The following is a 27,885-nucleotide window of genomic DNA, read 5'->3' as shown; positions in this document are numbered from 1 at the left end:
GTGGTGGAAGGTGGTATGTATAGTGTATGTGTGATGGGAAAACTAATAAAAATATCCTTTAAAGAAAAAGAAACCAAATGAGGAGTGGAGCAAATAAAACATACTGAAGATTAATATTAGACTCAAATATTTTTTTAATATTATTACTGAGTTTATAGTAGCATATGGTGCAGAACAGCAAAAAAGCCTAGAGTTTATAAATAATTTCCTTATTGGGATCATTTAACACAAATTGCTAAAACATTCTTACAAAAAATCATTTGTATCAGCAACATTGTAATTTACACAATGATGGAAAGTAACAAAGGACATTTACTCAACTACTGTACTTAAATACAATTTTGAGGTATTTGTACCTTGTACTACACTTGAGTATTTCCATGTGATGCTACTTTATTCTTCCACTCCACTACATTTCAGAGGGAAATATTGTACTTTCTACTCCACTACATTTATTTGACAGTTTTAATTACTTTTCAGATGAAGATTTGACACAATGGATAATATAACAAGCTTTTAAAATACAAACCACTACTTTTACTGCAATACTTTAACTACATCAAGCTCATAATACTTATACTTTTACTTAAAATCTGAATTGTCACGCAGAACTTTTACTTGTAATGAAGTATTTTTACATTGTTGTATTAGTATTTTTACTGAAGTAAAGGATTTGAGTACTTCCACTTTAAATATACATAATATTCAACATTTCACGTCTTTTCCTTAACGCTTCTTTTATTTTGAACCCCCGGCCAGAAGTCACATACACTAATCTCTGGAGATTGACAGTTTCTCTGCGGGATTATTCGTGATCTCAAGTGCCCCCCAATCCACCGATGAGAGCTGCAACTGTTTTTACAGCTGACACACTTCCCATTTCGACCAGGTCAGTCACTCACAACTCCTTTATCTACCTTTACGCTCCGCTCAGCCCTGAAATATGTAGCTAACCCTAACCGCGTAAACAACAACAACACTGACTCACAACAACAACAACAAAGAGGAACCATAACACATCCAGCCGCGCGGATCCACGCCCTCCTTGTCTATTTGCATTGTAATCTCTCTATCGACCCAGAAAAGTGGTTTTTAAACCGCGGCGTCGGTTGTTAAAGTGTCTTGTTTTGTGCGCCCCGCGGAACGGCACCATGTCCAACAAGGAGGAGGGAGGGGGGGCGCTGTACACGCTTGCAAAACTTTATTAATAAAAGGAATTAGCTTCAGGGGACAGATGACTGGTTTTATTCTCCCACCCTCTCATCTCCAAAACGGTAGGCTTGTGCACCAATGGAGGGGAAGGAGAGACAGGAGGAGGAGGAGGTGGTGGAGGAGGAGAGGGGGGTGTTTAACAGTCCTAAAAACCATCTTTTCTGTCCAGTTTATCCGCCATACAGGCCAGCGCGATACTACTGTAAACTAACTTCCTGCATGTGGGCTTTAGGTGAAACGGGATTTCTGGGCTGAGCGGCCGCTGCTGCTGCTGTCCATGCGCGCTCCCTCTCCTCCTCTCCGTGGATGGTGCGTAATAATATCATCTGGAGAGGCCGAGGCCGACATTTTACCCCGGTCCGGAGGAGCCTTAACTCCGAGGGGACATCCGAGGACACATAAGGTAAAAAAGCCTACCTCACAGCCTTCACTCAAAGCAAATAAATGCACATTTACATCAAGTTCAACGACTGAGAAGTTACTGACAAACAGGGGGGGACATGCAGATGGAATATATGTAGGCTTTTCACGGTCTTCTAAGAAAAACATGGCCACTTTCACATGGATTTACATACAGTAAATGCATGTGCATGGCACTGGAGTACACTTTGGATGTTTTAATTGCACCCTTTTCCAAATATTATTCATCAGATGTAAGCTTTAATCCTATTCGCCAATATCTGTAACGTGTGTATTTTAAAACTTGTAGCTTAATAACATTTCTACAGCCCTTCTTTCATGATAGGAAATCATACAAATACTTATTATGAGATTTTTTCATATATTTACCAAAAATTCTTGCGCACACTTTGGCTGATAAAATTGCGTCCGCTGTATTTTTTTTTTTTTTACTTGAAATGTATACACTTTATAGCTTTCTGCTTCTAAAGCCTGGATTTTAATATATACCGAGTACAGTAGGCCTAAATGACTTGCCTGGGCCTGTAACATTACCTACCTCACCACCACTCGGCAGCAGCACCTGCAGGTGGACAAACAGCAGCCAAAACTTGTTGTGTGATTTAAGCTTCTCTAACTTTACACAAGTCCGAGGCTGTGTACACAGAGAACAGACTTTTATATCTGCATGTGGCTGCAGCTGTTAAAACGCTGAAGCCGACCCACATGCTCAGAAATCGGCCGTATTAACAATTAATATTGGACATCCGGTGGCACTGCCAGCTGCGCCCCATTTTTATTGTTGTCTGTGCGCTGAAAGGATCCCTGTTGTCTGGGCTGGAGACTCTGCGACGCGCGTTCGGCTGGTGTGTTTTTTTTTTGTGGGGTAGGAGTTTATGCTTTATATTTTTTAATAAATAAGATTGCATTTAATGTGAATGTGCAGTTTGAGATAGGAGAGCGGGTCTGGATGTGGGAAGCGCGGCTCTTCGGCTCGCCGTGCCATGCGGGACACTGGCTGCCACCATGGCACCTCTTCCCTGCTCTGGCTCTCTGTGTGCTGCTGCTGCCGCCGCCGCTGCTGCTGCTGCTGCTGCTGCTGTTGTTCTGTCCAGCTGTGCGGACACACAGCACCGTCATGTCCCATCAGCTCTGTTGCACCGATCGCTTCGTCGGTAGATTTTTACAGGTTTTTTTCGGGGGAGAGTTTGTGGACGCGCACCGGAGGGACAGAGAGAGCGAGGCGAGGGGCGGCAGACCGGGCCACTTTGGCTCTCCATCGTTACGGGAAACGGAGCTCCAAGGACACGGAGAGGAGAGACTAGGGGCGCATCCATGTCGTTTATGGTCTTTGATCTTTTTTTTTTTTCTTCCTACGCTTGGATTGAAGTTTTTTTCTATTAAATTTAATTAGAAGAGAAAGGGAGATTCCCCAGGCGAGACGAAGCTTTGTCCGCCGCTCAGATTTTGGGGGCTTTAATTTGGCAAATTGGCTTCCCAGACAGCCACACCCCCCCCCCCCCCCCTCCTCCACCCCCCCCTCATCCCCCCTCCAACCCCCATCCCCCCGCTCTCCCGTCTCCTCCGCGCTGTTTTCGGTCACACTCTCTGCCATCACAGCCTCTTTATGGACTCATTTTACTATTTACACCACCATTCTCGTATCTCCGTGCGTAACCTCCATCCATCCATCCGTTGCCGAGCTGTTTCTCTGTCATACTGGAGGGCTCTTTTTTCCTTTTTTTTTTTTTTTTTTTTCCTGAAGAGGCCTCCAGCTGCTAAAGGTTCATTGTCTGGTCAGACTGCTCATGCTCTAAATATGCCTCATGGTCCGCTGTCATAATGACTTGCTGAAACTCTCAGATGTGTGTGTTTGGCACATGTTTGGGTTGAAGGAGCTGCGCGTTAAAACATCCATAGTCATCCTGACATGCATTTATTTTAAAAGTTATTACAGTGAAACAGATTTTTACTGGGAAACAAGTGATACAGTATGGAACAAAACACCTACCGTAAGGTTATTATTAAAACATTAACTTAGGAAGCATAATAACTCACTTTTATACATGTTTTACCACCATATGTATGAACAATATTTCCACCCAAAACATGTTGTAATACCATGAAAGTTAGTCGATTATTCAATTTGCAACTTTTTTGATAATTGATGATACGTTTAAGTCCATTTTTTCAGGCAAAAACTCTCAACATTGTCTAGTTCCAGCTTCTCAGTTGTGAAGAATTGCTGCATCTCTTTGTCTTGATAGTAAACTGAACATATTTATTAATAATTGAAGCTGTTGGTCAGACAAACAAGCAGTTTAAAGATGTCACCTTGGGCTTTAGGGAGTTGGGAATTTTTTTTTAACCATTTTTGGACATTTTATAGATCAAACAATGAATCAGTCATTGGAGAAAATAAACAGCATCTTAATCAGTCATAAAATAACTATAGCAGTGTTTTGCTAGGATACATTATGACATGATACAAATCCATTTGATTATCCTGCCCTGTGTTACATAACAAGCTGCTGCAAGGATACGGGGTCGTTTTTTTATTTCTCATTTTCTGTGCCTGCACAGTGTTGGGGGGGATAATTGCTCCTGTGTATTACTAATATATTCTAATACAAAAGTCATGTGTGTGTTTGTGTACGGCTGGAAGTCGCCTGCGTTGTCGTAAGGTTGACATTTCTGTTGATTTGTGTTGTATAACAAGAGAAAGTAAGGTATAGCATGCACAGACTGCACTACATGTAGCACGTGTTTGTTCTGTCAGTATGTATTTGGGGGGGGGGGGGGTAGTTGTTACATAAACCGCAGTAGCGTTGGCATCCGCTTTGCTCTAGAAGTCTTGTTTACAAAAGCATAAACGGATCGTTATCTGAAGGTAAAGCCGACGGTTATTGGTGGTTATTGACCCACATGGCGTTTGCGACGGAGCAATTTCCTTTGTTTCCCTGTCGCCTTACCATGAACTCCTGCCTGTCAAGAGTGTGGTTATGAGCACAGAGACCTTTGGACCGACTTCTATGTTGAACCAACACACCAATAAACAATCGCGGGGTTTGTTATTCCACGGAGAGATACGCCTGACTCCTATATCAGCCGGAATATGACCAAATATAAATAATAATCCGCGAGCGCGTCGTGTAAATTTACCTTGTATCAACAGCAAATACCTAGAAGAGCACTGTAGCCAAACAAAGCAGATTAAAGGGAAAGGGTGAGAGTACGTCATTGAGGTGAATGAGTTTGCATATGTGTGTCGTCCTGAATTGAAGTATGAAACATAATATAATATAGCTGCATGAATGTGGCTCCTTCTCGGACAGAGTTGAAACTTATACGGCACTAAAAGTCACTGGGATTTATCTTATTTGCAACTAAAAGAGTAATTTGTGTCCACTGTCGGTACAAGCGGACAAAGGCGTAACCCTCGTGCGTTCTCACAGAGTTTGTGCTACTGCTGTAAATTAAAGATAAAAAAAAATGTATTTCTTTGTGTGTTTGTAGCTTGCTGGGATTATTCCGTTCATTCCACTAGTTTGTTATCTACTTCAAAACGCTGTATGTGTCTGATAAGTGTTTGTGTACACAGTATGTCGGTAGCTGGCTGCCTCAGTGTGCCAAATACCAGTTTTCCATGTGGCGTGCCAAGGCAGTGTCATAACCGCCCAGCCAATCCTCATTTCCTCATTCTTGTGTGCCTGAGGTCAATCCACAGAGAATGTGTTATGGCATTGTTCTCGAATCACTGAACCCGGGTCAGTGTGAGCTGCTTTCTCCTGGTTTCCTACAGGTACTGAACAGTAGGTCTGCATTGTTTCTGCAGTGGTGTGTGTGTGTGTGTGTGTGTGAGAGTGTGTGTTGCTCGGTGTTTCATCATGCCCCCCCCACCCCACCACCCCCCCCCCCCCGTCTGAAAGAAGCTTGGTCTGATCAGTACTTTGCATTGTGGCCTCCTCTTGTCTGAGGAAGAATCGGGAGTTTTAGTTTCACACGCATTAGCTGATGCGGAGCGGCTCGGCGGGCAGAAACGATCTGATTGGTTGAGTTTAACCGTATTAGGCGGAGTCAGAGAAGCAGTTTTTTTTTTAGAGGACGAGTTAGCTAGGTTAAAGGATAAAGCTGACTGTGTTTTGCTTGTTGTGAAATAAAATCCCATTAAAAAAAAAAGACCAAAACCAACAATGAATTGTTCTACTAATAAGTTTCCAAAGCCTGATACATCTTATCCCTCCGTTCCATAGAGCTCCATTGTGTTCTCAAAACGATTAAAAACACATCAGTCACACCGCTGCACTGGGTGATATGTTCCTTCAACACCATGAAAACACACACTGTAGTTTATTTTGACTCAATGCCACACACACACACACACACACACACACCGTCCTGCTGCCGGAAATACCCACAAGAGCACAAGAGCACCAAACGTGGATTCATCCACCGCTGAAAATAGTCCTTGAAAAATGCAGTTTTTCTTCCTGTTTGAGCAACATTTGCTGAAAACTATAAAATCCCTCAACCTTGTTTAAAAATTAAACAATATGTTTTTGAAAGATTTAGGTCTTCAGTAGGAACTACGATTGCAATTAATCTTCCAATTTTCTCGATGAATCATTTTGTTTATAAAATGTTATTTCTTAGAGCTCATGGTGGCGACTTCAAAGGTCAACAGTCCAAAATCTAAAGATAGTCAGTTTACTATCATGTATGACACGTAACACCTTCAAATCGACATTAGCTCTAGTAGGAACCAGTGTTTTTTGATAATCGAATAACCGTTGTAGTCATTTTTTTAAGCAAAAAAACTAAAAGATTTTCTGGTTGCAGCTTCTCAGATGTGAGGATTTTATGGTTTTCTTTGTCTTCTGTGAGGTTAAAACTGCATGTATTTGGGTGTTGGACTGATGGTTGGGCTGTGGGATATTAAAAAGGGCATTTTTCACTATTTTCTGACATATCATAGACAAAACGACTAATTGAAAAACATTGGACGGATTAATTGATAATGAAAATAATCATTTGTTGCAGCCCCAAACGTCACAGACAGGATACAGAAATCAGAGTTTGTTTTGGTCTTTTCATTGGATTTGTTGACAATGAGAAAAATATAGAATAATTAGATCCTTATCATGTAAAACTGTGTTGTAAAGAAGGAATTAGGTCAAAATATGAACATAATAACTTCTCTTGTTCATTCATGACCCTGGCTAGCATGATAAGCTAACAGTGCTAACTTCAGCTCGTCAGCTCTGCTAACCTAGCTAGCTTAGTACATTTTCCAGGTATTAGCCTCCTCCTCCTCCTCCTCATCTCCCGGCCTTTACTCACTGAACTCCTCTTGCTTCTCCCAGTGAGCTTTTAACTCGATCAGTTAGATGATTTCTGCCTCTGAGAGGTGTTAAACTTTCGCTCTAATTCATCTTTCACTATTTCAGCTCATTTATTTCTTCATTTCCTCCTGTATATGTTGTGTAATCTTTAACAAATTAACATCAGAGATATCGTTTGATGCAGCTTGTGATACTAACAGCGCATAGTACCGAAATAACAAATGCTTGTTGGTGATTATCTACATGTTCATCTACAAATGCTACACAAATACTTTGCTGCTACGCCTTTATCTGGTGCATGAAAGCTTTTTGCATTTGCTGTTTTAAATACTCATTGTTGGCAGGTTTTTTTTTTTTTCTTAGGAAGTGATATGTCCTACATTTTCTGGCAGTTTCACTGTGTTTTTTTTCTTTTCATGTGGAATGAATAGATGTATTAATAGAAAAACTAGCCGGCTAATGTGACCAACAATAGCCAGCACATCTGAGCAGATAAAAAAGATATAAATGTTTTAACTTCATAGACAGGAAAATGCAAGGAAAAAAAAAAAAAAAACACATCACAACAAAAGAAGATTCACAACAGATTACAGAGTTGAAAGGTTTTTTTTCTGAAAGGTTTCAAAGAAAAAAAAAAGCGCACCAATCTGAGAAAGACTCACAGGTTTGTTATTATAAAATGACACATTTAAAGCCTGTGTTTTTCCTTCTTTTCTGTTGTCAGCTCTTCTTATTGTGCAGACCAAACAAACTGAATATGAAAACAATATACTGTAACTGTTAAACTCTGGCAGTGTCCACTTTATACTTAAGCGTGACACAAATACACATTACGTCCTCATACAGTACATCTTAAAGCTGTAACGATGTGTTTGCTTACTGTATAATTTGCGTTGTGGCCTCTGTTGAACCCGTGTCTGATTTCCTGCTTCCCCGTACCTGCTTTGTTTTTTTCCTCCTCCAGTCGGGGAGGCCGAGAGCTGCAGGCAGGGCTGCGTCATGTGAAAAGGGCTCGACCTCTTGACCCTTTCAACTCTCAACTTAAGGTAACTCGCCTCCTCTTCTCTTATGAACTCTCCTCTCCCGTCTCCTCCTTTGTCACGTCTCAATGTTCTGATTTGAGCTTGGTTGTGTTTTTTTTTTTTTTTTTCTTTTTTGCAGCAGAACTCACTTGACTGACGTTGTGACCGCGGACTGACACCCTCCCGCCTCGGGCATGCCTCAGGTAAAGTAGGAACACCGCGGAAACTGAAGCGGCTCTCACCCATCACCTATCAGTGATCCTGCTTGTGGTAGATTTGTATCTGACTCTCTGTGTGTGTGTGTGTGTGTTTCCTCTCCCCCTCAGCCGGGTATGAATGGGATGGAGCCGGCATTTGGCGAGGCCTACGGGGGCCACAGGGGTCTGCTGAGCCCCTACCCTCTGGCCATGTCGCCACAAGGGGGCAGGACCGAGTACGACCAGGTGAGGCGACATGATGTAGAGAGACGCGAATTCGATTTGGAAGTTATAGTGGCTCATGATGAGGCTTCTCCAAGGGCTTTGAAAATCCTTGTAAATGTTTGTTGGTTTGAAAACAATAAAATAAGGCTCTTGTTTTGTTTTTTTTTATGGGAAATGAGTGGATGACCTTTAAAGTGATTTTCTTTTTTATTAAATTTTAAATTAAAAAATATGCCTCAGCCTTCTGAGAGTTGTCGCTCAACCCCAAGATCAACACACCTGCTTTTAGAACTACTTCTTCACAATAATGAACAACAATAAAGGTCTGCGTTATGTCTAGATTGTGGAAGTTAGTGAAGCAGAAGTGGGTTTTTTTTTTTGCAGTTGATTGCATTCACCTGGCATCTCAGGTGCATATGGGGAAAAATTGTCTGTAGTTGTAGAAGAGGTTGCACAAACACCTGATAAATTGCTTCATGTGGTGTCACTTGAGGGTTGGGGGTTAGATTGAATTTGAGTTGCATTGTGGATAATGTAGGTGCCAGGTTTTCCAGGCATGGGATGAAAAAGATGATATCTGTAGTTCTGCTGCATCGATATTGATGCGCCAAGTCGTTGGAGGCTTGTACACATGATTCTGTCTTGGCTAGTTTGTCTTTTTATAGTGTAAATAATTCAAAATTGATAATAATATTAAGTTAAATACTTGATATAATTAATAATATTCTTATCAGAGTTTAAAATGTTGTCCAGAACAATGAGGATAATTACTGAGGATCCCCCCCCCCACTTAAACATATCTCTGGCCCCTTTTAGAGCGTGCTCCTCATGCTGGGCTCCCCGGCATCGCCAAGGAAACGGCCCTTTGAGTTGCTAAGCGACCTGGTGGACGACGGCGGCTTCGGCGAGGACCTGCACCCGGAGCGCTGGGATGTTTCGGCGCTGGACGAGATGGCTCGCTACACCAAGCTGGGCCTTGGTGTAGGGGGGGAGCTGCTGGCCTGCTCGGAGGAGGCCGTCCTGATGGGCCGCTGGGGGAGGAGCCGGGAGGAGGAGCAGCAGGAGGAGGAAGAGGAGGAGGAGAGGAGGAGGAAGAGCAGCAAAGCGCCGACATCGCACACAGCACCTCCCATCACCCAGGAGGTCCAGGCCACTGCTGCGGGGAGGCAGGAGGGGCATATCTGCGTTACCACGACAACCGAGAGGGAGTTGAGTGTCGCGGGAAGAGCGGCGGGGGCAGGACAGGATGGGGGGATGTCGAGGGAGCGTACCGTGGAGGTGTATCAGGTGGCACAGGAGGAAGAGGAGGTGGTGACGGCGGCAGCGGCGGCGGGTTTGGCTCTGGAGCACTGCAGCGAGGAGCACAACTACTCCCTGGGCCAGGGCGGGGAGCTGGGAGCGGGGGCCGGTCACAACTCCCAGACAGAGGAGGTGCAGGTGGGGGAGACTCAGCAGGAGGTGCGGGACAGGCAGGAGAGCCAGGCCAAGGGGTCTGAGCTGGAGTTGGAGGAAAAGGACGAGGAGCTGGAGGAAGAGGAGGAGGAGGAGGATGACGAAGAGGACGAAGGGGAGGAGGGAGCGGAGGAGACGGCGGTGGAAGCTGAACTCTCCAGTTCCTCGGAAACTGAATGTGGTGAGTTCTGCTTTCAGTTTGTCCGTATCTGTGTGGCGAGGACATCTCAGCTCATCACAGCTCTGCCAGCAGCCTGTCTGCCCACACGGAAACCATTTTAATCTGTCTTGGGTCCAGACGAGACCTCAGACCGCCTTGTACATCTTGGTTGGCTGAGTAGAGGCACATAAATACCAAAGTTGCGGGTGTAATTCCCGGACAACATACCGCTTCATTGGCTACAGTTTTACTGTTCTGAAATGGCTTTGAGGGTTGGAGCCTCTTCATCCATTCAAATACCATCTGTAACAGCCACACACTGTCTTTCTTAAGTGAGGGGGTGGGGTTGTAGTTTAACATGCTAAATAGAGTATGAAAGTTGGAACAGATTGTTAAACAACCGTTGCAGTAGAACTAGATTTTAAAGAAGCTTCAAAAGCTGCACAGACAAGCACAAACATTCAGCCGGTGGCTCATGATCAAAAACATTTCTGTCTTTGCCTCATTATTTCAAGGGTTGGGAACCGAAAACCGGTTCCAAATTATAGCCAAATCCACAACGCCAAAACCAGGTACCTGTTAAAAGATTTGAATTTCGGTGCTGCTTATCAGTTCCTAAACACAGTGACCCTTTATTGTTGCAAACAAAGGCCACATATCTGCCAGGACCTGTTTACGTCACGCATCAACACAACAGCGTGTTGATTTTTTTTTTTTAGATAGGAACATGCACGGCTAATGTCACAAAGATGGAGCGCAGTAAACACTCAAAAATGTGGCTTCACTTCATCAAAGGAAACAACAAGGCAAAGTGCGACGCATGTGGGAAGCTAATTAGCAGTAAGTCAAGTAACACATCAGATTTGACCAAAACATTTAAGGCAGCACGGCGTCGATCTCAAAGAATGTTCAGCGTTTGATGTCTTGCGGTCTCTTAGCCCGAGTGTGTCATCAGCCAGCGTTAGCACCTCGCTAGCACCTCTAGCAGAGCCAGGAATAACAAGCCACAACACACCGTTCTCTTTGGCAATAAAGGGAAACATAACCAAAGAGAAAACTAAGGAGTGTTAAATACCACAGCATCAACAAGAATATATGTGTTGACTGTGGATCATAAGTTTTTATTGTATGTATTTACTTTGTGAATGTTCAGTGAAAAAGACTTTGAATTTATTTATTTTAAGGAAACAATAGTGAAATTCAAACAATACCCAACCCTAATTATTTCTTTACACCTCATTGATCTCTCCTTCACTACTATCGTGGGTGGACAGTATTATCTAGCTATGATCCCTACTCACTGTACTATACAGTCAGATGCTGCATAGAAAAAATAATAATAAACTGCTGCAAAATCAAATCTTAAAGATGACTGGGACGTCCTTTTGAACTCGTGGTCTCTGACACATACATAGAACCACAATGTCTGTTTTTATTCTCACTGGGTGTTGGTCTCTCTTGTCCCACGTCTTGACTGTCAGATATTAAAATAAAGGAAAAAATGCCTAAAATAAATCAGTGAATAACAGACACTGTGCATCTTTTCATGCTAATTTAATAAAGTTCAACTAAACGCATGTTTAGGACGGTTAACATGTAGTAAAGCTGTGACTTATCGGCTCAGCTATATACTGACAAACTTATTGTATTGCCCACATTTGTACCACAAACACAGTCTACAGTGAATTCTAAATTTGTGTAATTTTTATAGTAAAAAATATTTAGACATTTGTAATTGGCCTTTGAATCTTTATATGAATCAAAACAGTCACAATGACCAATAAAAATCAGGTGATACATACACTCACCAATCACTTTATTAGGAACGCCTGTGCAATATAACGCCCCTCTCATGTATGTTGTTAATGGCGGGGACAAAATATTAGGAACACTTTTCAATATAATGCACTCCAGTACACCACCACCACCGCCCACTATGACCTCAATAATAAACATAAAGCAGAATTATCACCTTTCTGACAATGTCAATAAAAACTGAAAACGTATAAGCTTCGTAAAAGTAGAATTAACGGCAGAGCTGTTGTATTGGATTGCATTAGATTGTGCAGGTGTTCCTAATAAAGTGCTCGGTGAGTGTCCATGTCATACATGATGATGAAATAAACTTCAGTACTTGATGAAAAAATACTGAAAATGTTAAACAAAATGCAAGATATATCATAGATTTCCAGTATCTACACCATATAAGACTTAAACCGTATTTAACTAAAGGGGAATTCCGTTTTGTTTGTTTACTAGTCACAGGGAATACGACACCACCTGTGAAAACGGTAAACTGTCTTCTGTGAGAAAATAACCTCGATGATTGTTTGGTAATGGAGTCAACAGATTCACAGAAACAGAAAGCCTGTGTTGTAAACTGAAGGTGTGGAGTTGATGGAGGTGGGCGTTTACCAGGCAGGAAGGGTCTAATGAAAGACGCTATTGAGTTGCATTATGGGAAGTGTAGGATCCAGCATTTTTGGACCTTGATTCATACCAGAGAGAACAAAGAGTCTGGATTTTTCGGCTTCTGCTGCTTTGATTTTGACCATTCTTTTCCTCCACAACTTACAATACAATAATAAATATTAGATATTTAATAGATATAGAAGCTGCTGGTTGCTGTGAGCTTAGAGCAGCAGCTAAACATGAAAAATTCACAAGGTCATTTCTTGTCCAGACTACAGGACATGAAATATAAACATGTATATTAGATAACATACATGCAAACTGACTTCACTTCAGATTACCATCTTTTTCCCAGGCCCTTTCTCCCTCTGAACGTCCTCGCGTTTGATAAACAAATCTCAGGCGTCTTGTTGCAAGGTAATGGAGAGGTCGCTGGCTCGCTCTCAAAGACAGGTCCTGGGTCATATTTCGACCGTCGCGAGACACCATTGTTGCCCTCCATTGTTGTGGCAATGTGTGTGTGTGTGTGTGTGTGTGTGTTTGCATGGTCGAGCAATTCTTACCATTTGCCCCTGGCGATCATAAAGAGCTGCATGATGGATGGAAAAGTGTGTGTGTGTGTGTGTGTATATATAAAACGGAGAGCTGTGGAGCAAAAGATCGAGTTGAGGGGAGAGTACAGACAATGGCGCTATCTGCAGACCACTGGACCAGACGACATGATGTTACATAAGCCATCTGTGTGTGTGTGTGTGTGTGTGTGTGTGTGTGTGTGTGTGTGGACTGGCCAGCCCCTGGTTAATGGCTAGGATAGGACTTCATGGTGATTAACTTTCAGTCTGATTTAATCCTGCTAGAAATTATTATTTCCATTATTGCGCTGTGTCCTTTTTATTTATTTTTTTAAACATTTTGAACCCAGCTCTGATGGATTTGAAGAAGCATCTCTTCTCTCCTCCTGCTGCTGGAGCTTTTTACATGTTGTATTATTTATGATGCCATTATTCATGGCTCCGTGCGCCTGTGGCTAATCTTCTGTGACGTCTGTGCGCTCGTGTAGGTGTCTGTGGCTCTGAAACAGCATACATGCACACAGTTTGAGCCGGGTGGTGGCTTTGTTATTAGGACATACAGCATGTGTTTGTGGATTAGGGTTCTCAGCATGATTTCATGCCAGGCATATGTAAACATTAATACCTGTCAGTTATGATTAAGGTTCAATCTTCTTATTAAGTTGCAGGGTATTTTTCTTCCATGAAATATCTTATGTGTGGCTGTCAATGTTGCCCACCTCCATAGGGATGGATGAGATTCTGTTTTCTTCATAGTATATTAATAAAATGGCTTTGAGATTACTGCATCATTGGTTGTCAATGGGAGGCTGAGATACAACATCTGGACCAGATTACACTGAAGAATTGTTATTTCTTTCTTTATACAAATGGAGACTGTATATTTTGAGTATTTTATTTTTAAAACGCAGGTTCTCATGCTTTTAAACTCCCCCTCCACTCAAAAATGTGTTTTTTTTCTTCTTCTTGTTCCTTCACTTTGATGTTTGAGCTTCACTGTTACAGGATGATGTATGTTTGACACTAGAAGGCTGTTTTGATCTGCTGAAGAAAGAACGTTTCTCTGTGCTCACCTGAAAATCTCAGTGTATGGCAGGTACCTACTAGCAGGATTTGTGACATCACAAGTAGTTTGAAGCCAATCGTGGCGCAGTATTCAACTTACACAAATGTGATGTGGAAGCTTGAAGCCTCCAGTGCACAAACACTGACAATGGACTTTTCAATGAGGGAGGAGATATCTTATGTCAAACAGTTAAACATTTAAAACTATTTAAAAATATTTGGATATTCATAGACTCTTGATTTTTTTTAATAAGGGTTAACTGAGCTTTTTTGTGGAAAAACCATGTTAAACACACTTTATTAGTAATGTGTAGAAATGACAAAGTAGAATATTTTTCATATAATTTAAAACATGTCTGCTGGGGCTCTTTAAATTTCTGCCATGCTAAGAATACATTTTTGGAAAAATAGTAAGGATCTGTAATTCTTTTGGCAGGAAAACGCTAGATTTTTAAGATACTGAATATTGGCAGATTTTGTTCAAAAATATGAGTAGTTAACTCCCAGTTTGTTGGACTCAAACTGTGCTGCTGAAATGACAAAGCTTTCTGCAGATGAAACCGAAAACTGTGCACCAGAGTATCTCTGCTGTGATAAATTTGAAGGAGATAAAAAGGCTACGTTACCCAGGATATCTTAAACTGTGCAAATGTTATGAAATGTGCTATCTACAGGTCTATCGGAGTTTAAACAAACTTTTGGACAGTTCAGGAGTTTTGTCAGTTACATGTGTAGTTTCACATAATTCCATGTACGCAGTGCACTTCACTGTGGAATGAAAACAGAAGATAATATCAGACAAGATAAGAGAAACAGAGCAAGACAGTAAACTGCTGACAAAAAGCTGTTTGAGGATGAGAGTCACAGGGTTGAGTCACAGTACCTTTACTTTTTAGTCACACTGATGTTGGTCCACTTGGATTTTCTATATTTCTGTTATTGTCAGCAAATCTCAAGTGCAGAGCCAAACCAACAATGAACTGATCATGTGTATGTATCCAAAGCCTGATATACCCTATTTCTCTGCGCCATAGACCTCCATTGTTGTCCAAGAACATCAGTACAAAGTAAAGAAAGCAAGAGGTTGGGATATGTAGCTCAACAAGTTAGTGAAGCTGTGAATGGAACCGTGTTACTCAGGAGTATCTGCCTTAAACAGAACTACTCTCCAGAGACTGAAAACGTGATCACTGCTTTTAGACTTTGGAGCCGTTTCTAAACAAACTAGCGTGACCAAACTCTTTGTGGTGAAGGAACATGCCACCCACTTCAGCGGTGTGGCTAACTGACAACAACGGAGGTCTATGTCACAGAGGACTAAGCTTTGGATACAAACAAAATACTTGTTAGCAGATGAGTTTATTGTTGGTTTGGCTCTGACCTGGAGATTTGTTGACAATAACAACAATAACTAACCCTAATAACCCTAATAACCCTAATAACCCTAACCCTAACCCTAACCCTCACTTGACATATCCTTTACCATAACTGTTTGTCACCCTAATGTTTTGCTGGGCTCCCAACAAATTTGTCCAACACTTTTGCTTCTTGAGAATGTACTGTGAGAAGTAATCGCTGGATTTCCATTAATTTTTTTTCGGGTTAATTAGAATTCCAGGAGAATGAATCCTGATGATTTTCACCCTCAAGCCAAAATTATTTTTTGCCCCAATAGTGGTGAAGATCTAAAAATAGTAAAGTTGTCTCTATTTTTCATTTATCCAACTGTTTGGTTTTCTAGTGTGTAGCAGGCTTCTAGTATAGATATAGACTCTTAGTCTTGTGTCATTGATTGCCCATGTTTCAAATTTCTCATCAGCTATTTTCACGAGTCGTCATATCAGCATGGATGTCAAATTTCTAGTTGATTGCCGGGATGCTTGTTAGACAACTGCAAAACCTTTACATTACTTGCATAAGGGCACAAATTCAAAATCCTGTGTGTGTGTGTGTGTGTGTGTGTGTTTCGTACCTCCATACCTCCAGAGGTGGAGGCAGAACCAGCGAGGCAGCCGGGTGAGCGGCCGTCAAAACGGCGCTGTTTCTGGGAGTACAGACGCGCTCGAGAGTCGGCAACAAAGAAGAAGCTGGGCGGAGACGTCCACTGGTCTCTGTCCTGGAGCTCCAGCACTCTGCCCAGCACACTGTACCGCAGAGAGGGTGAGAACATCCACATCATTTATTTAGTAAAAATGTTTGTATACAGTTGTTTTTTTTTTTTTTTGACTGTTGGCTCAACAGAATAAATAAATGGACACTCTGACTAAGAAATGAAATAAAATGATGTGGTAATTACAGCCTGAATCACACAAAGAAGTGAAAGTGGAAACGAAAGTGTAAAGATCGACTACACGAGAGCCTTTTAACAGCAGGAGTCATTAAAATGACATTCACACTGCAGCTGAAAGTGTCCCATTTCTTTTCTCTCATGTGACACAAATCGGACCCTCAGGCATGTGCCCTACATACAACTTTTATGTCAAAATCTGAATTTTTCAGCATTTCCCTGATTAGTAAATCTTGCGTCAGGCACAACTTTGGCTGTGCTGCAGTTTGGCAGCCTGCAGTACAGTCCAATCCATTGCAGTTCATTAATGTAACCCGAGAAAACAAAATCACAAACCACTGCCTCAATAATTACCATTCAACAGTGTCATGTATATATAGTATGTAACTATATCTTCTGATATTTCACTGTCATATTAAAACCTTGGAAGCCAATTTTGTGGCTTCACTATCCAGAAAAATCTTGTGAGTCATTTTAACAGAACAAGGCTTATTTCGTGCTTTGGAAGATTTGTGATCTGTTTGAGCACAGCATGAGTTAGGAATTATGAACACACTGCTGGGCTCGTGGATGTTAAAAAGATTGAACCCAAAGAGGATTGAAAGACTCTTACAGGAAGGTATTAATTTATTCTGATTCTTGTTCTGTCCAGGCAAAAAAGGCCGCCGCAAAGCCCGCAAGACGGACGCCAGCGACCTGACGCCAAACCCCCAGAAGCTCCACAACATCGGGGAGCAACTGCAGAAGCTCAACGCTGCCATCGATGGCATGGGTCCGGTCAACGACCTGCCCGCCGTGGCCCGAGCCCGGTCCCGCAAGGAGAAGAACAAGCTAGCCTCCAGGTATCAGACTCCACTTACTGCCCTCCTACGTCTTCTGTGCCGAGTCAGAGCCCCGGAGACTTTGTGTATTGATTTATTTGGCACGAGCGGGCATTCGGAGAGGTTTTCAGTATTTGTTAATCATTTGCAGAAAGAAATGGAAGAAGAGACCTTCAGGGCTCTGTGGTTTGGTATCTGCAGTCTTTAGCCTTGTCAAGACCGGATTAGATAGTTGACCTTCTAATACTGTTTCTGGAGGACAGAAAATGAAAAAAACCTCACCGATCTCAGTAGAATTTAAAGGAAAAATTCACTTCTGTGAATATGATGATTTCTTAAAACTAAGCTCACCTATGTAGTAGAAATGTGCAGTTATTCTTGGAATTGGTGCCCTATGACTAGATGAAACTGTGAAAAAGGCTGTGGATTCCCCATACCACTCTTAAGGGGGAATCCTACAACAACCAGAATGCATTGCGTGCGTCTCATCCACTGAGCTTCCATTGAGCTACTCATGGTGTGTTGAGGGCCATATTAGCACCAAAGACAAAGTTAGTGCAGCATTATATCTCTTTACTGAGGCTTATTTTCATTTACAAAATGTTTTTCCTCATGGAGTCTGGATATATTGAAACGCTGTGCAAGCAAACAGTTTCTTTTACCTTTTTTTGGATGACGATGAGCCGGACCAGAATGTGGTCAAAGCTGAATTCAGTCAAAGTTGCAGGTTGTAACACACAGTCGATGTTGCTCTGTTCTGTATTCAGAGTCGGCAAAGTCCGATATAATATTTTGAAAGAAAACAAAGTCATGTTTACCAAAGTTTGTTCCAGTTTTCTGTTCTGTTCCCATCCTCTCTGACGATCCTATCATCACCGGGCAGGCACCGGTCGATGCTACAAGGCTACCCCGGCTGCAACGCCTCTATTTCAGTTGCAGCTGTACTGTAGCTCCAGTGGTCGCTTTCTACTCGATAATCTGTTTTGTCTGATTCCACAGCACGATATTCGGCCTCATGAGTTGTAATAGTGGCGCCACATCTCCGCTCTGACATTATTTTATAAAGCTAGTTGTTTGTTTTTGTTAGTGTTATCATGGAGAAACTCAGCAGCTGAAGTCAGGCTGTAACGTCGCTCTGGTGGTCGCTTTCCTCTCCCAGACTCTGTTGTCTGATTCATCAGCGTGATATTCAGCCTCGTATCATGAAACTAGTTTTCTTCCAAATATGCTGGTATGATATTTTGGTGACGGCTTTTCCCCATCACTAGTGTAGCATGGGATGGGAGTGTTTTGGGAGAGCAACGTTTTACCATCCTTGAAGGCACCGCTACAGAAAATGTGGAAACATAGTTTGTAGTCTAAGGCAGATCTCCAAAGTCCACCGGATGACGGGTTTTGCATCACGTGGTGGCAAATGAGCTCTGGGTGCAGGCAACATGGAAGGAAGTTACACATTGTTGGTTGAAAATCGGCAAAGTTCCTCTTTAAGGCATCCATTGATTTGACTCGATGGAAAGTCATAAAATATGAGGAAATGTGTGTCTTTTCAAACATCTTGCATCTTTATTTTGAAGTGTCGGGAAGCATTTGATTTCAACTCTCTCCAAGTGGAACACATGGTACAATTAAAACTCAACCCTTGAGGAAACTGCTGTAACAAGCTTTCATACTTTTTTGAATTCACATTTTAACTCATTTAAAAGACATCCCTGAGGATGATATACACAACACAATTTATTTGAAAATGTAGGTCACAAGTGTATTTTTGTGTTGACTGCCCCTTTTTTTTTTTTTTTTTTTTTTTTTTTTAATGAGTATACATCGGACACTACTATGATAAAAAAAAAAAGAAGGATGGAAGGAAGCGAAGGAAAACAACAGAGGAGATGTGATGGAGAAGCGCAGGATGAGAGGATGAATGGGAGGAAATCAGGGCAGGATTGAAGAGGCACACAAGGAGTTAGATGAGGAGGGAGAGGGTCATGTAAAGTTCATCTGCGGAGGGAGGGAGGGAGGGAGGGAGGGGGAGAATTCAGAGGAAAGGACATTGTTACAGGCAGTTTAAAGAGGAGGGGGACAGTGGGAATATCTTATTATTCCAAACATACTGTATATTAAACACAACACAAACACACCATCAGATAGAAAGTTTGGGGGAAGATAAATGAAATTCTGGAGGACGCGATGGTGAAAGTTTACTGTTAAAATCGCTGTGTACTGTTTGGTGTGACTGAGTTCATGTTTTAATTTAATATGCAGGAATTTCATCTGTGAAGATTCATTTCTTTTTACATTGTCATACTTGTGGCAGGCTGGGACCCCGGTCAGAGTTAGCAGTGGGACTATCCTGACCGCCTCTGAACTCTCCCTCTCATTCTTTTTCACAATAATTGTTAAAAACAGCCTGCCCGGGGCGTTCAGGCAGCGCAGAGGACAAACACTCGCCCAGTTCCCCGCCTGGAGCTTGGTCATACACTCCAACAAACACAGTTAATGGTGGAAAGATCATGTCCTGGCCACTGACCTAGTGACATATTTTCTTTAGATAAACTTTTAAATGCATTGTTGCTCAAAACAAGGACTGTGGATTTTGGCCCCTATCATGTACATTGTTAGTGCAAAACCTGTTTCAGGTCATTTGGGCTCCTGACTGTTGGACAGACTTGAACAAATGTGAACCTACCCTTTAATTTGAAGTTGTTGAATTTAATTGTCTGTCAGAGTCCCCAACGGAATTGTAGAATTGCCATTTTTAAACATTTTCCTCTGCAACATTGTTCACAGCACATGATAACCAGTGAAACTGCTGTGCGCCTGCTGAGCCATTATATTCTTAAAGACACAGTAACCACCCATCATGTGATTGGCTGCTTGGGTGGTCTCAAAAATCGGTAAAGCCTTAGGTTTGGATACACTTCTGAGTATCTTAACGACAACCCATAGTGCCCTTTTTCTAAAACCATCCAAGCACCGAAAGCTTTTAATTGGCTCCGCAGGTCTTCATTGGGGTTATTTTTGGTATTGCAGTAGGGACTGTTAGGAAAACTCTGTACTGATGTTGTGTTCAGAGGCTTGTGGGTCTAAATTATGATGATTAGGGGCAGCTAGATTGTTGTATGGTTGTCTATATCCTCTCCAATCAGCAGGGACTGTGGTACAAAAACACGTCTGACACATAATCCGACCTCTCAACATGCAGAGAAACAAAAAAGAAATATTCTGTCCACCACCACTGACCTCCAAGTGTTTTGTATCCTAAAGTTTCATTCAGCTGACTCACAGATACAAGAAAAGAAAAGAGGAGAAATTCTCTGCACGCTGTTCAGAATAGTTCCCATGAGATGCATTAGTATTTAATGTGTATTGATTGATTCATTCTCTGCTGCTTTATTACAACTCCAAATACTGAGAAACCAAACCGGCCGTATCCCCTTGGAGTCATAGTGTCAAATGGTACTGGAGGAGTGGAGTGACGAGGGATGATTGCAGTCTTTCTTCCTCACAGTTTGGAAATACACCGATCAGCCATAACATTAAAACCACTTGCCTAATATTGTGGAGGTCCCCCTCATGCCATCAAAACAGCTCTGATCCGTCAATGCATGGACTCCAAAAGACCTCTGAAGGTGTCCTCTGGTATCTGGCACCAAGACGTTAGCAGCAGATCCTTTAAGTCCTGTAAGTTGTGAGGTGGGGCCTCCGTAGATCGGACTTATCTTTCCACCACATCCCACAGATGCTCAGTCGGATTGAGATCAGGGGAATTCGGAGTCCAAGGCAACACCTTGAACTCTTTGTCATGTTCCTCAAACAATTCCTGACCAATTTTTGCAGTGTGGCAGGGTGCATTATCCTGCTGAAAGAGGCCACTGCCATCAGGGAATTACGTACCATGAAGGGGTGTACTTGGTCTGCAACGATGATGTAATGATGTAAAAGAACACGATTCATCAGACCAGGCCACCTTCTTCCTTTGCTCCATAGTTCAGCCGTCCAATGCTCACGTGCCCATTGTAGGCACTTCCGGCGGAGGACAGTGGTCAGCATGGGCACTCTGACCGGTCTATGGCTATGCAGTCCCATACGCAGAAAAGCTGTAATGCACTGTGTGTTCTGACACCTGTCTATCACAGCCAGCATTAACTTTTCTCAGCAATTTGTGCTACAGTAGCTCTTCTGTGGGATCGGGCCAGATGGGCTAGTCTTTGCTTCCCATGTGCATCAGTGAGCCTTTGGTGCCCATTACCCTGTCGCAGGTTCACCAGTTGTCCTTCCTTGGACCACTTTTGGTAGACACTGACCACTGCATACCGGGAAGACCCCACAAGACCTGCCATCACAATTTGGCCCTTGTTAAAATGACTCAGATCCTTACGCTTGCCCATTTTTCCTGCTTCCATTACATCAGCTTTAAGAACTGACTGTTTACTCGCTGCCTAATGTATCCCACCCCTTGACAGGTGCCATTTTAACGAGATAATCAATGTTATTCACTTTGGCTGATCAGTGTACATCCTCCACCATCGCCATCCAGCTGGTCTCAGTTTGAGCCAGCTGACTCAGTAACAGGGTCATGTGGAGAATGGAAATACCAGAGCAGAGTATCCTGTTCCAGAGGATGATAACGCTGTATTTTCCTCTGTTTGCAGGGCCTGCCGGCTGAAGAAGAAGGCCCAGCACGAAGCCAACAAGATCAAGCTGTGGGGGCTCAACCAGGAGTATGGTCAGTACTGCAGACTGGACACATACTGTCATATAGGAACACCTCTTAACTCTTGTTCTGGTGATTTTCATTTTTCAGCTTGAATTGAAGGATTGGGTTCCAATTAGTTTTTTACCTTGCAGCAAGGATTTCTAAAATATGACAGATTCAGTGTTATCACAGAGATTATGCATTATGCATTTTTACATTTGCATTTTTTTCCCAGCAGTGTAGTATATGTGAGTTGTGTCACCTTGCTTGAAATAAGTCGCATCCCCTCTAACATCAGAAGAAATGATTACACTTTTATGAAATGAATCATTAACCTTCATGGAAAATGATCAGTGGCGCTTCATAACACAGCAAGAGCATAAAGTATATTGAATAAATCAGGTTCTTTTTATCCCTCTCATCTTGTAACTTGATTGATCATGAGACAAGATGTGTCGGATTCAGCTCAACGACTGACAATCACATTGTTCATTTATCAGAGCAGCACCGTGCCGACAGTCACCACGTTGGGGAACAGTAAACCCTTCATCTTTTGAGAGGGAAAAGTAGAGGCAACCAGTATCATCCTCCCTAACCAATGTCATGAGGAAATCCCTGATCAGTAAATAATAATACTGTAGACCCTATCATCACACAGCAATACTAGCTATTCTATTCTTCACCCTCATCCTGTTAACCCATAACTGCCAAATTTTAGGTTAACCTGGCGACCAAAACCTACCAGTCACCGGTGTGAATGTCCAAACCTGTCTGCTCCCAGCCAGACCTGGCAACCCAAAGCCATCTGATTATCCCCAAAAGCACTTGTTTTTATTTGAGCAATTTCCTGTTCCCCACAGAAAACTGGAAATTAGTTGATTAGACTAACTTGATGCAGACTCTCTTGGATAAGATTCGTGTCCAGCTGGTGACAATTGAACTAACTTCAGCCTGATGTTTGACGGGCAGCGCTCCTTGTGCTTCTCTGCTTGTGCAGTGGTTTTTTTTTTTTCCCCTCGCACATCCCAAACGGATAGTGACTGATTTAGCCGTTCGCCACCACTGTCCTGAGACATGCTGTTCTGATTATTAACGCCAAGTGAACATCCAATGTGTTTGATCAACCGCTGTCATCTCCTGAGCTGACTCAGACAGATCTTGAAGCATCTCCTCTCATTATCAATTTAGATGGCAGTTAATGTTACATTTCATAAAAGTGTAATAATTCTTCTGCCGTTAACAGGGGTTCTCTTTATTTCATGTGAGATGGTATCCAACGATTATAATACACTGTGGAATCGTACAAAAAGCTACTGTTAAGCTTTGGAAATGAATCTTATTTAGACTTATAATTTATTTATCATGGATCAGATGTCTTTGGCAGAAGACCAGCTGTGTTAATGGGGTTTCCAATACCAGGTTTACATGTTTTATTTGACTGATCATGGATCATGAATGAGTCATGGAGGATAAAATCACAACAAAGCCTAATGGTTTATTTCCACGTTGGTGATCCAACATACAACAAGGCATCACAACACACCAGTTAAGTACAAACGCCTCAAACCTCTCTTTAAAATAACATACGTTTTAAAAAATCATGCAAGGGCTGCAAAAAACAATTATTTTCATTATTGATTAATCTGCAGGGTTTTTTTCAATTAATTGGTTGATAGTAAATTGTCAGTAAATGGTACAAAAATGCCTGTCATAACTCCCCAGAGTCAAAGGTGATGTTCAGGTAGTTCGATATTCAGTTTAATGTCATGTATGACAAAGAAAAGCATTAAATCTTCACATTTGAGAAGCTCAAATCAGCAGATTTCTTGTATTTTTTTTCTTAAAAAATTACTAAAACGATTATCAGAATAGTTGCCGGTTAATGTTCTGTTTATAGATGAATCAACTAATCATTGCAGCTCTAAATCATGCTACATATTTCTTAGAAACCATCTTTTCAAGGCCATAGAAATCAAGTTACTGCAGAAAGCTGGTAGTTACAGGCTTACTGAAGGGCATATTGTATAAACACACCGATTGAGGAAAAAGCTGAGCCGGGTGACTTCACCTTGCTCATAATCAACACCTCATCTCTGCCAAATCTAGCAGCCCAGTCCTGTCTGCTCCTCCTCCTCCTCGTCTCCTCTACTGGTGTGGTTCTTTGAATTAAACCCCAAACTAGCATCCAACTTCCTTTGTCCTTTTTCTCTTCCTCTCATTTTTTTTAACATTCCGATCATTCCTGATCCTGGCCCGGCATTTCATTGCGAGGGTTTTATTTGTGGCTCCCGTGAATTTTTGTTCTCCTGGCAGGAAGCCAAAACACATAAGGCTTACCCTCACACATCCCCTCGCTTCCTCTCTCCCTCCTCTCCTCCTTCCCTCCTGGGACTCTTTCTTCTCTTTTTTTTCATCCTCTCTCATTCACTTGCTCTGTCTGTCCTCTATCACTGTAATTTGCATCTATACAAAACGCGCTTTGCAGCAGATTCAACAGGAGACTTCAAACTAGAAGGACTTTGGCGCCATGCCAGTACTGCCAACTCTGGCTATAATTACAGTGTGTGTGAGAAAGTTTTGGGGTGTCAAACAAAAAAAAAAAGAAAGGTAGCGTCAAACTCACTGTGGTCCTTCACTTGCACACCTGTCAAGATCAATGCTGGACCAAAGAGGAATCAAATACATGAGGTGTGTCACTTCTGTTGGTCCTTTTATTAAAAGGACCAGTGTGTAAGATTTAGTGGGATCTATTGGCAGAAATGGAATATAATATTCATAAGTATGTTTTTATAAGCGTATAATCACCTGAAAATAAGAATCGTTGTGTTTTCGTTACCTTAGAATGAGCCCTTTATATCTACACAGGGAGCGGGTCCTCTTCCATGGAGCCCGCAATGTTGCACCGCCATGTTTCTAGAGTAGCCCAGAGTGGACAAACCAAACACTGGCTCTAAAGAGGGCCCTTCGCATTTTTCTGCAAGTTTCGCTGCCACTGTAGGTTCTCCTACACGCTACTAAATGCCACTAAATCCTACACAATGGTCCTCTAAATGTTTGGTCACATTTCTCTGCTTAAGAGAGTTAACGTTATTTTTTTGTCAGGTCAAAAAGGTTGCTAAATATTCTTTCTTGTTGTGTGTTAGGTGTGAAAGAAAAGCTACAGTAAATTACAGAAAAAAGACGTAAGATAAGGTTCAGGTGACGTTAGCCTGTTGGAGAAGCTAACATTTGTGTTAGCAATGCTATAAAGCCAAACAGATTGTTAATATTATGTATTCACTGGAATGAAACTGAAAATATAAACGTTATGTGCTGTTAGCGACAGTGTTTGATTTTAGCGACTTACAGTACAGGTCAAAAGTTCTCCCTTGAAGGAGAAAGTGTGTCCAAACTTTTGACTGTTACTGTATGTTTGCCTTAACTCATATTCCTTTAAAACCTACAATTAAGAAAATAAAAAACATCATTTTCCAGTATTTTTTCCCTCTCAGGGTAATAGCACATAAGCTGACTGTTTAATGTTTGCATAAATTTGGATGCTAATGTCAAAATACTAATGTTAGCTAAAGTCTGAAAATACAGCCCAGTATACCTGGAAATGTCTCTTTGTGTGGCTAATTTCTAATGTAGCATAATTTTTTACACAGAAGATACTGTTACTTTCACATTCTGAGCAAAAATTTATTTGATTAACCATAAAAGAAGTAGCCTGTTAGCTTAGATACGTTTGTGGCAGAAAAGGAAGTGACGCACCTCACGTCTGTGGACCCTTCTCTCTTCCCATCTCTCTTGTCTTGTACTACATACTAGAATAATGTACGCCAGCAGGATTTTTATTTAGCCAGGGGAGCTGTGGTGTCTCTTTCAGGAACATGCACTCTCATCATCCAAACTGGAAGCTAACCGGAGCAGTTGGCAATTAATGGTCTTGCTCAAATGCTGCTTTTTTTTTTTTTACTCACTTCACCTAAGTTAATCCTGCTTTCTGACCACAAACCCACTTCTCTAAACTTAAGGCCACCGCTGCCGTCATTTAACTGTCACTACTCTTATTGCACAGTTTCGACATGACTTAAGTTGACTTAAGTTCCTCTTCCTTTTCCTCTACATTCCCTTTTGCTCTTAAAAACAAACATCACATGAAGCTGTTGACTTATTCTTGGACCAGGCAGTGTGTTTTGTTCTTTATTTTGTAAGTTCTTGTGGAGCTGATTGTGTTTAGACAGACATGTTTGAGAAGTTTGGTTTATCTTATTAACCGAGTAAAGGTTGTTTTTTTTTTATGTTCCTCAAAGTATTAATAAAAATATCTAATTGTGATTATTTTAACTGATGATGTAATTGCGATATGATTGCAACATTAGAGGGAATGATGATTTTTACATCATTGTTCTCATTTTCATTGAAAAACATATTTAAATGATTATGGTGTGATTTTTGCAGGGATCTGCACCAAACAAAGATGTTCATATTGCGATTTGTATAAAAATTTTGATCTATTGTTCAGCCCTAACTGGTATCAAAACAGATGATACCTGCACCCACACATAGTTCCTGGTATCTTGCTGTGGCACTTCTCTTTACAAGCTGAAACCTTCAATCTGTGACTTCTCAGCAGGTGTTTTCCCTCAGCTTTGAAGTTTAACCAGAAAACTTCTTCTTCTGGTGTCAGTAGGGCTGCAACTAATGATTATTTTCATTAGTTATTAATCTGTCAATTATTTTCTCGATTAATTGATTAGTTTTTTTGCCCAAAAAATGTCTGAAAATGGTGAAAAATGTTTCCCAGAGCCCAAGGTGACATCCTCAAATGTCCTCTCTCGTCCTGACCAACAACCCAAAGATATTTAGTTTTCTATCATAGAGGAATCTGGACTAAAGAAACTAAAGAAAATATTTACATTTGAGAAGCTGGAATCAGAGAATTTTCCTTTTAAAAATGACTCAAAACGATAAATAGTTAATAGTTGGCAACTAATCAATTATTCGACTAATCGTTGCAGCTCTAGGTATCAGCGCTCTGTTCTTTATTACTGATTTAAACTTTTGAATGGTTGTTTTTGTTGCACAGAAAACCTGTTGGGAGCTCTGCTGCGGATCAAGGAGGTGATCCGACAGAGAGTGGAGAGCAGCGAGGAAGAGGACACGGACGAGCGAGGGATGACCCAACGCCTGGAAGACATCCTTCGAGAGTCCAGCGGTGAGAAATTTTAAAGTGAAGACACCCCAAATCACTCTTGTCAACGGCTGCGAAGCTTAATGCTAACATGTCAGCTGTCAACATGTCAAGTTCTTAATCTTATCACTATTTGTGTTTTTTTTTTCTATTGATGCTCATATAAACTAATTTGTGACAAAGCAACATTACAATCAATAAAACATCGTCTTTGTTAGGTTTTTATGTCTTTAATCTTAAGAATTTAATATAATCTGCTATGTTTACCCTCACATTTTGTTTTGATTTTCACTGAAAGAGCTATTTCTGTCTTCTCTGTGTCTCTCCACTTTTTTTTTTTTTTTTCCTAATGTATTTCCATGACAACTGCAGGCCCCTTAGTTGCCGGGCGGACCAAAGACTTTGTGCAGAGGATTTTGGCGGCCAGCGCGGACGGTCAGAGCCAGCGCAAAGAGCCCCCGCAGGGAGGAGACGAGGCAGCGGGCTAAACTCACCCGGCGTCCCCCTTCCTCTCCTCTCCCCCATCTCCCACGCCCTCCCCCTCCTAGCACCACCGACCTGACGGGGGCTTCTCCACGCCACACGGCCTCCGCACTCTCACAGCTTCCAAGTAAGAGCAAAGAGGTGAAGTAGAGGTGGAGAGGATGTGAAAGAAGAGGAGGAGGAGGAGGAGGAGGAAGGAGGAGGAAGGAGTAGCCTAAACAAAATGGGAGTAAATTGCCACCCTGTTCCTGATCCTCTCTTGTTGGCCCTCCAAACAGCAGTCCTCTTCACTGCTCTGTCTCTGCAGGCTGCACCACAACCACCACCAGGCCAGAGCTGCTGCTGCTGCTGCTGACGTCTCTGTATT

The 27,885-nt window shown here is 41.9% G+C and overlaps 1 protein-coding gene across 5 annotated transcripts; it reads left to right on the top strand.

Annotated features, from left to right (window-relative positions):
* Positions 1–783: 783 nt before the first annotated feature.
* On the top strand, positions 784–27,885 carry LOC121912856 (CREB3 regulatory factor-like). 5 transcript variants are annotated; one of them, XM_042435371.1, is made up of 11 exons: positions 784–889; positions 1,445–1,615; positions 7,918–7,999; positions 8,118–8,178; positions 8,302–8,418; positions 9,214–10,030; positions 16,045–16,218; positions 16,998–17,187; positions 21,816–21,889; positions 26,931–27,059; positions 27,408–27,885. In XM_042435371.1, the coding sequence occupies exons 4-11, from the start codon at positions 8,170–8,172 to the stop codon at positions 27,521–27,523; spliced, it is 1,626 nt and encodes a 541-aa protein (XP_042291305.1). In that variant the 5' UTR covers positions 784–889; positions 1,445–1,615; positions 7,918–7,999; positions 8,118–8,169; the 3' UTR covers positions 27,524–27,885. The 5 variants fall into 5 exon arrangements, with proteins under 5 accessions (XP_042291305.1, XP_042291271.1, XP_042291289.1 ...); XM_042435337.1 differs by having other exon boundaries at positions 8,115–8,178; XM_042435344.1 differs by lacking the exon at positions 784–889 and adding an exon at positions 896–1,274 and having other exon boundaries at positions 8,115–8,178.

This window comes from Thunnus maccoyii, chromosome 2, assembly GCF_910596095.1.
Source record: "Thunnus maccoyii chromosome 2, fThuMac1.1, whole genome shotgun sequence".
NCBI lineage: Eukaryota > Metazoa > Chordata > Actinopteri > Scombriformes > Scombridae > Thunnus > Thunnus maccoyii.
Note: the sequence above shows the minus strand (reverse complement) of the source record. Positions and strands in the feature narration are given on the sequence as shown.